Source organism: Brachionichthys hirsutus, unplaced genomic scaffold, assembly GCF_040956055.1.
Source record: "Brachionichthys hirsutus isolate HB-005 unplaced genomic scaffold, CSIRO-AGI_Bhir_v1 contig_1286, whole genome shotgun sequence".
Taxonomy (NCBI): Eukaryota; Metazoa; Chordata; class Actinopteri; order Lophiiformes; family Brachionichthyidae; genus Brachionichthys; species Brachionichthys hirsutus.
In genome coordinates, this window is record NW_027181105.1 from 1 (window position 1) to 12,280 (window position 12,280).

A 12,280-nucleotide genomic window follows, 5' to 3' on the forward strand; every position below is an offset into this window, starting at 1 on the left:
CCAGGTTCACCTCCTCCAGGTTCACCTCCTCCAGGCTCACCTCCTCCAGGTTCACCTCCTCCAGGCTCCCCTCCTCCAGGTTCACCTCCTCCAGGCTCACCTCCTCCAGGTTCACCTCCTCCAGGCTCCCCTCCTCCAGGTTCACCTCCTCCAGGCTCCCCTCCTCCAGGTTCACCTCCTCCAGGCTCACCTCCTCCAGGTTCACCTCCTCCAGGCTCACCTCTCTCAGGGAGAGATGCAGATCCAGAACTTGAGTGGAGCTTCAGAACCGGTTTCATGAATCTGACCTTTGACCTCTGGTCTGATTGGCTGTAGTCACTGGGGGAGGTTATGTGGTTGTGTCTCTGCATGGACGCCTCCTGGTTTGCTGACCCCCCCTGTTCTCCTCCCTCAGGTGAAATAGATCGATGTCTGAAGAAAGTAGCGGAGGGCGTGGAACAGTTTGAAGACGTCTGGCAGAAGGTGAGGAAGAGCTCCACCTAGCGACGGAGGCTCTGAAGCTCCACCCACGCTTAGCACGAAGCTACAGCAGCGTAGCGACGGAGGCTCTGAAGCTCCACCCACGCTTAGCACGAAGCTACAGCAGCGTAGCGACGGAGGCTCTGAAGCTCCACCCACGCTTAGCACGAAGCTACAGCAGCGTAGCGACGGAGGCTCTGAAGCTCCACCCACGCTTAGCACGAAGCTACAGCAGCGTAGCGACGGAGGCTCTGAAGCTCCACCCACGCTTAGCACGAAGCTACAGCAGCGTAGCGACGCGAGGCTCTGAAGCTCCACCCACGCTTAGCACGAAGCTACAGCAGCGTAGCGACGGAGGCTCTGAAGCTCCACCCACGCTTAGCACGAAGCTACAGCAGCGTAGCGACGCGAGGCTCTGAAGCTCCACCCACGCTTAGCACGAAGCTACAGCAGCGTAGCGACGGAGGCTCTGAAGCTCCACCCACGCTTAGCACGAAGCTACAGCAGCGTAGCAACGGAGGCTCTGAAGCTCCACCCACGCTTAGCACGAAGCTACAGCAGCGTAGCGACGGAGGCTCTGAAGCTCCACCCACGCTTAGCACGAAGCTACAGCAGCGTAGCGACGCGAGGCTCTGAAGCTCCACCCACGCTTAGCACGAAGCTACAGCAGCGTAGCGACAGAGGCTCTGAAGCTCCACCCACGCTTAGCACGAAGCTACAGCAGCGTAGCGACGCGAGGCTCTGAAGCTCCACCCACGCTTAGCACGAAGCTACAGCAGCGTAGCGACGGAGGCTCTGAAGCTCCACCCACGCTTAGCACGAAGCTACAGCAGCGTAGCAACGGAGGCTCTGAAGCTCCACCCACGCTTAGCACGAAGCTACAGCAGCGTAGCGACGGAGGCTCTGAAGCTCCACCCACGCTTAGCACGAAGCTACAGCAGCGTAGCGACGGAGGCTCTGAAGCTCCACCCACGCTTAGCACGAAGCTACAGCAGCGTAGCGACGGAGGCTCTGAAGCTCCACCCACGCTTAGCACGAAGCTACAGCAGCGTAGCGACGGAGGCTCTGAAGCTCCACCCACGCTTAGCACGAAGCTACAGCAGCGTAGCGACGCGAGGCTCTGAAGCTCCACCCACGCTTAGCACGAAGCTACAGCAGCGTAGCGACGGAGGCTCTGAAGCTCCACCCACGCTTAGCACGAAGCTACAGCAGCGTAGCGACGCGAGGCTCTGAAGCTCCACCCACGCTTAGCACGAAGCTACAGCAGCGTAGCGACGGAGGCTCTGAAGCTCCACCCACGCTTAGCACGAAGCTACAGCAGCGTAGCAACGGAGGCTCTGAAGCTCCACCCACGCTTAGCACGAAGCTACAGCAGCGTAGCGACGGAGGCTCTGAAGCTCCACCCACGCTTAGCACGAAGCTACAGCAGCGTAGCGACGCGAGGCTCTGAAGCTCCACCCACGCTTAGCACGAAGCTACAGCAGCGTAGCGACAGAGGCTCTGAAGCTCCACCCACGCTTAGCACGAAGCTACAGCAGCGTAGCGACGCGAGGCTCTGAAGCTCCACCCACGCTTAGCACGAAGCTACAGCAGCGTAGCGACGGAGGCTCTGAAGCTCCACCCACGCTTAGCACGAAGCTACAGCAGCGTAGCAACGGAGGCTCTGAAGCTCCACCCACGCTTAGCACGAAGCTACAGCAGCGTAGCGACGGAGGCTCTGAAGCTCCACCCACGCTTAGCACGAAGCTACAGCAGCGTAGCGACGCGAGGCTCTGAAGCTCCACCCACGCTTAGCACGAAGCTACAGCAGCGTAGCAACGGAGGCTCTGAAGCTCCACCCACGCTTAGCACGAAGCTACAGCAGCGTAGCAACGGAGGCTCTGAAGCTCCACCCACGCTTAGCACGAAGCTACAGCAGCGTAGCGACGCGAGGTTCTGAAGCTCCACCCACGCTTAGCACGAAGCTACAGCAGCGTAGCGACGGAGGCTCTGAAGCTCCACCCACGCTTAGCACGAAGCTACAGCAGCGTAGCGACGGAGGCTCTGAAGCTCCACCCACGCTTAGCACGAAGCTACAGCAGCGTAGCGACGGAGGCTCTGAAGCTCCACCCACAGTCCAAAAAAACACTAACCAATGACGTCATAGCTGTTTGTTCACTGAGGCTACAGTAAACATGCTAGCACTCTGCTAACAAGTTCCAGCATCTGTGCTAACTGCTGTGACCAGCGCAGGATATGACATCACTGTGTGTGACCAGCGCAGGATATGACATCACTGTGTGTGACCAGCGCAGGATATGACATCACTGTGCTCTCGCTCCACAGCTTCATAACGCTGCCAACGCGAACCAGAAGGAAAAATATGAAGCAGACCTCAAGAAGGAGATTAAAAAGCTGCAGGTAAGTCCAAAAACCCACCTTGAAGCAAAGCATGATGGGAAGCTTAGTTATTTTTGCCTGATACTTTGAGACATTTTGTCTGTAAATGTGGATTTTCTTTTTCTTTTGTCTTCTGATCGCGTTTCTTTTGTTAAAGGTTGAATTAACTAAAATGCTCGCCGCTCTTTCACAATAAAAGCCTGTTCACTGTAAGACTACAAGACTTTTAATGTGAAACGTGTCAAAGAGAAAGATGGGAGCCAATCAAAATGAGGCCTCATGCTAAAATATCGTAGCCTGCATCCTCGCCTCCGACGGCGTACTGTGCTCTGTGTGGAAGCCCCGCCCCCTGCCCCGCCCCCCAGCCTGCTGCCCTGCTGGGATCTGATTTTTGGCTCCAGGTGAATTCTACGTGTCATCAGGTCACCCTGAGCCCCGCGTCCTATGCGTTACCATGACAACCAAACCCCACGCCCAGCCCGGACGCTGCTTCAGAAGTTCGGCGGCCATGACTGTTGACTCTGCCTTCATCCAATCATCTGCCTCCTCCTCTTCTTCACCCCCAGCGTCTTCGGGACCAGATCAAGACGTGGGTCGCCTCCCACGAGATCAAAGACAAAAAGCAGCTGGTGGAGAACCGCAAACTCATCGAGACGGTGAGCGGAGCACGGCGCCCCCTGCTGGAGCTGCTCAGGTTCTGCTCAGGTTCTGCTCAGGTTCTGCTCAGGTTCTGCTCAGGTTCTGTTCGTCTGTCTGCAGCAAATGGAGCGATTCAAGGTAGTGGAAAGGGAAACCAAGACGAAGGCGTACTCCAAAGAAGGGCTGGGTCTGGCCCAGAAGGTGGACCCGGCCCAGAAGGAGAAGGAGGAGGTCGGCACGTGGCTAACGGTGAGCCTCGGAACCAGAACCCGAACCCGAACGTGGGCGTCGCTCTGAGTCCTGACGGAACCGTCTTCCCTCCAGAACGCCATCGACGTGCTGAACATGCAGGTGGACCAGTTTGAGAGCGAGGTGGAGAGCCTGTCAGCGCAGACGAGGAAGAAGAAGGGCGACAAGGAGGTGAGGGGCTGCTCCTCCTGCTCCTGCTGCTCCTGCTGCTCCTGCTGCTCCTGCTGCTCCTGCTGCTCCTCCTGCTCCGTTCTGACTGCTTCCTGCTCTCCTCTCTCAGAAGCAGGACCGGGTGGAGGAGCTGAAGAAGTTCGTCGAGAAGCATCGGCACCACATCCGGATGCTGGAGACCATCCTGAGGATGCTGGACAACGACTCGGTGCAGGTGGACGCCGTCCGGAGGATCAAGGTCGGCGCCGCGGGCCCGCTGCTGCGCTCGCACAGATCGCTGCGAGGTCGCTCACCTCGTCGTCGTTGTTGTTTTGTGGTGAAGGAGGACGTGGAGTTCTACCTGGACTCGTCTCAGGAGCCCGAGTTTGAGGAGAACGAGTTTCTCTACGACGATCTGGACCTGGAAGACATCCGTGAGTACAGGAAGCGTAATACCGCCGGCGTCCAGCAGAGGGCGGGGCCGCTGCTGATTTACAGACGCGTAATGTCACTAAATCCTGAATGTGGTTGAGTCTTGTTATTGATCGTGTTGGTTTACACTGTTTACGGATAAACAGGAGCTGATTGGCTGTTGAGGCTGCCGCCCTCATTGTGTGTGTGATTTCTGATTGGGTCACTGACCTCCACCCAACAGTGGGCGGAGGTCAGTGACGTAGAAAATAGACTTTCTAAACATCAAAAGGTAATCCTCCTTCTGTGGCTCCGCCCACTGCAGCCCAGACGCTGGTCGCCACCTCCCCAGGCCACTCCCACCTGGAGGACGAGCTCTTCCTGGACTCCAGCAGCACGCCCACCTCCACCACCTCGTCCTCCCCCATCCCTCCTTCGCCTGCCGCCTGCACTGCGGTAAATAAAAGGTCGTGTGGCATTCGGCAGACGTTTGGCGTTTCCAGAAGACGAGCCGAAACGCCGCCGTAGCGTAGGAAGCTTCCACCTGGCAGGTATCGTTCCTCCTCCCAGCCCGGCTGGAGAATGGCCGTCGGGTCGTTGGGATGGGACACAATGAGCGGCGCCATTGTCCGTTTCTTCCTCTCCGCCCACCTGCCGCCATTAACGAGAAGGCGTGGTTCTCTTAAGAGCTGCTTAAGAACCCCCCCCCCCCAAAAAAAAAAGCTCTGTCAAAACCTCGGTGGGATTTTAATGAAAAACCTCAGATGTTTAGCCCCACCCACGATGATTTCATTGGTTGAGACTTATCGCTGTCAGTCCATTTTTCCGTTTTTCACATGCGAGCTAACTAGGCTAATAGTAAGCTACTGGAGTTAGCTCGGCTAGCCACAAAGGTCAGATTTGTTCCCCCGCCCAGTGACTGACCGAATCCAACGTCCAATCACAATCGTTTCCTCGTTTCTCAGGAGAACTCGGAGGACGACAAGAAGAGAGGACGGTCAACAGACAGCGAGGTCAGTCAGCTGAGTGAGACGGCCAATCAGGTTCGGGTTAGAACAGGGGCGGGGCCAGGCTGGAGTGTTTGTGTGAACTAATATAAATGACATGTAAAAGCCATTACATGAAAGGATTTGGCCTTTTACAGGGAAAAAGGTAAAATTAATGAGTTTTATAATAACATTTTATTTAATGATATTATTTGGACAAGTTCGGCGGGCCGTATTATAAAGCCTAACGGGCCGTATATGGCCCCCGGGCCTTAGTTTGCCCATGTCTGGGTTAGAACCACATGTTGCTCTAATCTTTAAGAGAACGCGGCGAATCTTGAGGATAATTTGTAAATAATAACAAAATGAATAATATATTTATGTGGATAAATGTTAGCACGCGTGCAGCTAGTGCTGCAGCCCACGTTAGCACGCGTGCAGCTAGTGCTGCAGCCCATGTTAGCACGCGTGCAGCTAGTGCTGCAGCCCATGTTAGCACGCGTGCAGCTAGTGCTGCAGCCCATGTTAGCACGCGTGCAGCTAGTGCTGCAGCCCATGTTAGCACGCGTGCAGCTAGTGCTGCAGCCCATGTTAGCACGCGTGCAGCTAGTGCTGCAGCCCATGTTAGCACGCGTGCAGCTAGTGCTGCAGCCCATGTTAGCACGCGTGCAGCTAGTGCTGCAGCCCATGTTAGCACGCGTGCCGCTAGTGCTGCAGCCCATGTTAGCACGCGTGCAGCTAGTGCTGCAGCCCATGTTAGCACGCGTGCAGCTAGTGCTGCAGCCCATGTTAGCACGCGTGCAGCTAGTGCTGCAGCCCATGTTAGCACGCGTGCAGCTAGTGCTGCAGCCCATGTTAGCACGCGTGCAGCTAGTGCTGCGGCCCATGTTAGCACGCGTGCAGCTAGTGCTGCAGCCCATGTTAGCACGCGTGCAGCTAGTGGCAACGTGTTTTGCTTTCGTTCTTTTCCAGTCACCTGTGAAGAACGGAAACCCCTCTTCCTCGTTCTCCTCCTCCTCCTCCTCTTCTTCATCCTCCGTCTCGGGGCTGACTTCCTCCTCTCTGATCTCCATGGCGACCACTGCCGGGGGAGGAGGCAGCAGTCATGGCAGCTCGGGGGGTCTCGTCTCCAACATGTTAGCAGGCAGCTACAGCAATGCCACCCAGCAGCAGCCCCACGCTAAACCTGTAGCTAGCCCCGCCCCCTCAGCGCCGGTGTTTAACGGCTTCACCTCCACCAATACCCACCCGGCCTCTTCTTTGACCCCCGGCGCCATTTCACAGGGGCTCTTGACTTCAAACGCCCAGGTTCTGTCTGGACCCCCGTCGACCTCCAACAGTCTCGGGCTCAGTCTGGGCCTGTCGCTAGGGAGGGGGGGCGTGTCGGGCGCCATCACCACCCCCCCCATGTCTGGTGGTCAGGGCCTGTCGGGGGTGCAGGCGTCCCTGAACACCATGGCGAGCCTCCTCTCCAGCGCGACCCCGGCGCCCTACGCTCGGGCAGCCGCCTCAGGCGTGGCGGGTCCTGGTCTTCCAGGCCCCCTGGGGGGCACCATTGCCACGACAACCAACAGTGCTTTGAGTTCCATCGCCGTCGGCGGGCCGACGTCCTCCATGGGGGGTCTCCTAGGCTCCGTAGCAGGGCTGAACAGCATCGGCTCGGGAATGCTGGGTTTGGGTTCCGGCCAGGCGGTGCAGCCGTCCCCCCTGGTGTCTCTGAGCCCAGTCGGAGGACGGGCACCAGGTAGCGGAGTGGGGGTCATCGGGAGCACCGGGGGGGGGAGCGGAGAAACCTCGTCTGTCTCCGGCAGGACGGCGAGCCAACAGAAGCAGAACGGGAGCACGAGTGAGTAGCGACGGTTAGCGTGGATGCTAGCCCAGCAGGGGGCGCTGTTAGTCACGCCGCCTGTCTCTCTGTGTCTCAGGTTACAGCGCTGTGGTGACGGACAGCACAACAGACTCCACAGCCAATCAGCCGTGAGTACGATGCAGCATCATCGGTACCTGTCTGATTGAATGTCCTCCTCGATGCTCTCGGCGTCCCCCTGTCCCCCCGTCCCCCTGTCCCCAGTAGAGACGCGGGTCCCAGTCTACTCGTCTCTCTGAGCTTCCCGTCCAGCTCGCCGTCGCCAGCCTTCTACACCGAAGCTAAAACCGTTAGCGGCGGCTGCCTGCTGAACGGCTCGCGGTGCTACTCCCAGCTCTGTGATGTCATCAAGGTGAGAGTGTCTCCTCACAGGTCAGGCCCGCCCACCTGGCCCCGCCCACGTTAGCTAAAGGTGGAGGATCGCAAAAAACTCGGTACCTCCTCCAGGACGAGGTCTGTCCGTCACATCTCACTGACAGTCCTGGTTCACGGGGTGAAACGGTCCCGGTTCACGGGGTGAAACGGTCCCGGTTCACGGGGTGAAACTGTCCCGGTTCACGGGGTGAAACGGTCCCGGTACACGGGTGAAACTGTCCCGGTTCAACGGGTGAAACTGTCCCGGTTCACGGGGTGAAACGGTCCCGGTTCACGGGGTGAAACTGTCCCGGTTCACGGGGTGAAACTGTCCCGGTTCACGGGGTGAAACGGTCCCGGTACACGGGTGAAACTGTCCCGGTTCAACGGGTGAAACTGTCCCGGTTCACGGGGTGAAACTGTCCCGGTTCACCGGGTGAAACTGTCCCGGTTCACGGGGTGAAACTGTCCCGGTTCACCGGGTGAAACTGTCCCGGTTCACGGGGTGAAACTGTCCCGGTTCACCGGGTGAAACTGTCCCGGTTCACGGGTGAAACTGTCCCGGTTCAACGGGTGAAACGGTCCCGGTTCACGGGGTGAAACTGTCCCGGTTCACGGGGTGAAACGGTCCCGGTACACGGGTGAAACTGTCCCGGTTCAACGGGTGAAACTGTCCCGGTTCACGGGGTGAAACGGTCCCGGTACACGGGTGAAACTGTCCCGGTTCAACGGGTGAAACTGTCCCGGTTCACGGGGTGAAACTGTCCCGGTTCACCGGGTGAAACTGTCCCGGTTCACGGGGTGAAACGGTCCCGGTACACGGGTGAAACTGTCCCGGTTCAACGGGTGAAACTGTCCCGGTTCACGGGGTGAAACTGTCCCGGTTCACCGGGTGAAACTGTCCCGGTTCACGGGGTGAAACTGTCCCGGTTCACCGGGTGAAACTGTCCCGGTTCACGGGGTGAAACTGTCCCGGTTCACCGGGTGAAACTGTCCCGGTTCACGGGGTGAAACGGTCCCGGTTCAACGGGTGAAACTGTCCCGGTTCACGGGGTGAAACTGTCCCGGTTCACCGGGTGAAACTGTCCCGGTTCACATCGTGAAACGGTCCCGGTACACGGGGTGAAACTGTCCCGGTTCACCGGGTGAAACTGTCCCGGTACACGGGGTGAAACGGTCCCGGTACACGGGGTGAAACTGTCCCGGTTCACATCGTGAAACGGTCCCGGTACACGGGGTGAAACTGTCCCGGTTCACATCGTGAAACTGTCCCGGTACACGGGGTGAAACGGTCCCGGTTCACCGGGTGAAACTGTCCCGGTTCACGGGGTGAAACGGTCCCGGTACACGGGGTGAAACTGTCCCGGTTCACGGGGTGAAACGGTCCCGGTACACGGGGTGAAACTGTCCCGGTTCACGGGGTGAAACGGTCCCGGTACACGGGGTGAAACTGTCCCGGTTCACCGGGTGAAACTGTCCCGGTTCACATCGTGAAACTGTCCCGGTTCACATCGTGAAACTGTCCCGGTACACGGGGTGAAACGGTCCCGGTTCACGGGGTGAAACTGTCCCGGTTCACGGGGTGAAACGGTCCCGGTACACGGGGTGAAACTGTCCCGGTTCACATCGTGAAACTGTCCCGGTACACGGGGTGAAACTGTCCCGGTTCACATCGTGAAACTGTCCCGGTACACGGGGTGAAACTGTCCCGGTTCACCGGGTGAAACTGTCCCGGTTCACCGGGTGAAACTGTCCCGGTTCACATCGTGAAACGGTCCCGGTACACGGGGTGAAACTGTCCCGGTTCACCGGGTGAAACTGTCCCGGTACACGGGGTGAAACGGTCCCGGTACACGGGGTGAAACTGTCCCGGTTCACATCGTGAAACGGTCCCGGTACACGGGGTGAAACTGTCCCGGTTCACATCGTGAAACTGTCCCGGTACACGGGGTGAAACGGTCCCGGTTCACCGGGTGAAACTGTCCCGGTTCACGGGGTGAAACGGTCCCGGTACACGGGGTGAAACTGTCCCGGTTCACGGGGTGAAACGGTCCCGGTACACGGGGTGAAACTGTCCCGGTTCACGGGGTGAAACGGTCCCGGTACACGGGGTGAAACTGTCCCGGTTCACCGGGTGAAACTGTCCCGGTTCACATCGTGAAACTGTCCCGGTTCACATCGTGAAACTGTCCCGGTACACGGGGTGAAACGGTCCCGGTTCACGGGGTGAAACTGTCCCGGTTCACGGGGTGAAACGGTCCCGGTACACGGGGTGAAACTGTCCCGGTTCACATCGTGAAACTGTCCCGGTACACGGGGTGAAACTGTCCCGGTTCACCGGGTGAAACTGTCCCGGTTCACGGGGTGAAACGGTCCCGGTTCACGGGGTGAAACGGTCCCGGTACACGGGGTGAAACTGTCCCGGTACACGGGGTGAAACGGTCCCGGTTCACGGGGTGAAACTGTCCCGGTTCACGGGGTGAAACTGTCCCGGTTCACATCGTGAAACTGTCCCGGTTCACGGGGTGAAACTGTCCCGGTTCACCGGTGTTTGTCCTCGCCAGGCCCAGGAGCCTCTGAGCAGCCTGAAGTCCATCGCTGAGCGAGCGGCGCTCGGCTCGGGGACGGACGGAGACGTGTCCTTGCTGCACCTCAGCCCAGGTAACGCCCCCAACGACACGCCCAGAGGGACGAAACATCGTCCCTCCTCATCTTCCTCATGTTTGTGTCTTATCTCCACCCACCAGACGTCTTCCCCAGCGGCACCGCGGCCCCCCCGGGCCCCCTGTCAGAGGTCAGCATCCCCCCGTCCCTGGGCGTCTGTCCACTGGGTCTGGACGGCCTGTCCAAAGAGCAGCTCTACCAGCAGGCCATGGAGGAGGCGGCCTGGAGCCACATGCCCCACCCCTCCGACTCCGAGAGGATCAGGTGAGGCGTCGGACCCAGAACCCCGTTGGTGTCGCCCCGTCCGGGTCTGACGCGCTCCTGTCTTTGGGTTCCACAGGCAGTACCTGATGAGGAACCCGTGTCCCACGCTGCCGTTCCACCACCAGATGCCGCCGCCCCATTCCGACAGCGTGGACTCCTACCAGAGACTTTCCACGGAGACGCTCTTCTTCGTCTTCTACTACCTGGAGGTCCGCCTTGGAGCGCAGCGTCAGAACCCGTGTGAGCAGGTCCGGCTCGGAGTCTCACCCGGTTCCTGTCCCTTTCTGTCCCTTCCTGTCCCTTCCTGTCTGCAGGGCACCAAGGCCCAGTATCTGGCCGCCAAGGCCCTGAAGAAGCAGTCCTGGAGGTTCCACACCAAGTACATGATGTGGTTCCAGCGGCACGAGGAACCCAAGACCATCACGGACGAGTTCGAGCAGGTCAGAACCCGGAACGTTCCAGAGCCCCCTACGGGTTCATCTGATGCTGATTGGCTGGTTAGACCTCCATTCTGATTGGTCCACAGATGTTCAGCTCGCCGTAGCCGTAGTGTGTGTGTGTGTGTGTGTGTGTGGTCTTCAGTAACGCTCTCTGGGTTCTGGGTTCTGGGTTCTGGGTTCTCCAGGGGACCTACATCTACTTCGACTATGAGAAATGGGGTCAGCGGAAGAAGGAAGGCTTCACGTTTGAGTACCGGTACCTGGAGGACCGGGACCTGCAGTGAGCTGCAGCAGAACCTCCAAACATTCCTGGATCCGACCCGGCTCATTGGAGGGGGGAGCGGGAGGACCTCCCCTCTTCCTCCCCCGTCTGTCCATCATCACCATCACACGTTCTCCTGCTAGCAGCTTCGGAGCTCGTTGGTGATTGGTTGTTCTGGGTCAGCTGACCTCCAGGAGTCACTTAGACTGAAGGAGCTGCTAAGCTAAGAGTGTTAGCACGTACTCTGGCAGGGCGCTAACACGGTTAGCTTAGCATAAAGGCTCCTCCCAGACCTCGTCTGGAACCTTCAGGCCCATAAAGGCTCCTCAGGCTCCCCTTCCCGGTTTTCTTTCCTTTTTCTATTTTTATAAAAACCAAAGGAAAACGTTTTTAATCGTTTTCACGGAGCTCCTTCAACCTCCACCAGCTTCCAGCCAAATACGAGGGAAGCCCAGCTCTGTGATTGGCTGGTTTTTACTTCAAAGTGTTTTAATTGGGTGTGGTTTGGATCCTCCTGATTGGGCAGCACTTGTGCGATGGCTGCTCCGGTGAAATGATTGGATAGATTGGAGTTAAGCCTGATGCTGCTGCTGCTTAGCTTAGCTTAGCATAAAACGTGGGTGCAGCTAGGTTAGCTCTAACAAAATAAACGTCACAAATTTAGCATGTTGCGCGTTTCACGTGGTTTCTGTCAAAAGCATTGTTTCTGCTACCATTAGCTTTTAAGTTGCTAGTTGCCTGAACAAGTGACTCCTCCTTTGAGACATTTATTCTGAGTATTTGTGCTAAGCTAAGCTATGCTAACAGTCAGCTGGGTTGAGCTTATTCTGTGAAAGCGTTACCCAAAATGTTTAGGTTTGTTAATTAATTAGCTAAGAGCTACTAAACAAATAAGGGCAAACGATATCGGCACGTTTCAAGTGATGCGTAGCTTAGCTTAGCTTAGCTTAGCTTAGAATAGCTCATCTAAAAAAATATATTTTTTACATCATTTCCCATCCAAAAGATTCTGTTCTTATTTCATTTCTGTTAAACGAATGCTATTTCTCCCTCATTCTCAATGTTTGTGCTAAGCTATGCTAAGCTAAGTCACGCTACCCACCTGCTGGCCTCAGGTTTATCAAGCATGAGAGTGTCGGAGGTAAGAAGACGTGTT

General features: G+C 57.6%; 1 protein-coding gene across 1 annotated transcript; it reads left to right on the forward strand.

Annotated features, from left to right (window-relative positions):
• Nucleotides 1-394: 394 nt before the first annotated feature.
• On the forward strand, nucleotides 395-11,152 carry LOC137917275 (CCR4-NOT transcription complex subunit 3-like; the record flags this gene model as incomplete). Its single annotated transcript, XM_068760089.1, has 17 exons — nucleotides 395-462; nucleotides 2,785-2,859; nucleotides 3,405-3,494; nucleotides 3,598-3,726; nucleotides 3,802-3,897; nucleotides 4,007-4,135; nucleotides 4,220-4,310; nucleotides 4,613-4,743; nucleotides 5,253-5,330; nucleotides 6,246-7,119; nucleotides 7,199-7,250; nucleotides 7,345-7,492; nucleotides 10,059-10,155; nucleotides 10,242-10,422; nucleotides 10,499-10,631; nucleotides 10,737-10,862; nucleotides 11,048-11,152. Coding segments are annotated over 17 exons (2,597 nt in total), but the record flags the coding sequence as incomplete, so codon positions are not given.
• Nucleotides 11,153-12,280: the final 1,128 nt, after the last annotated feature.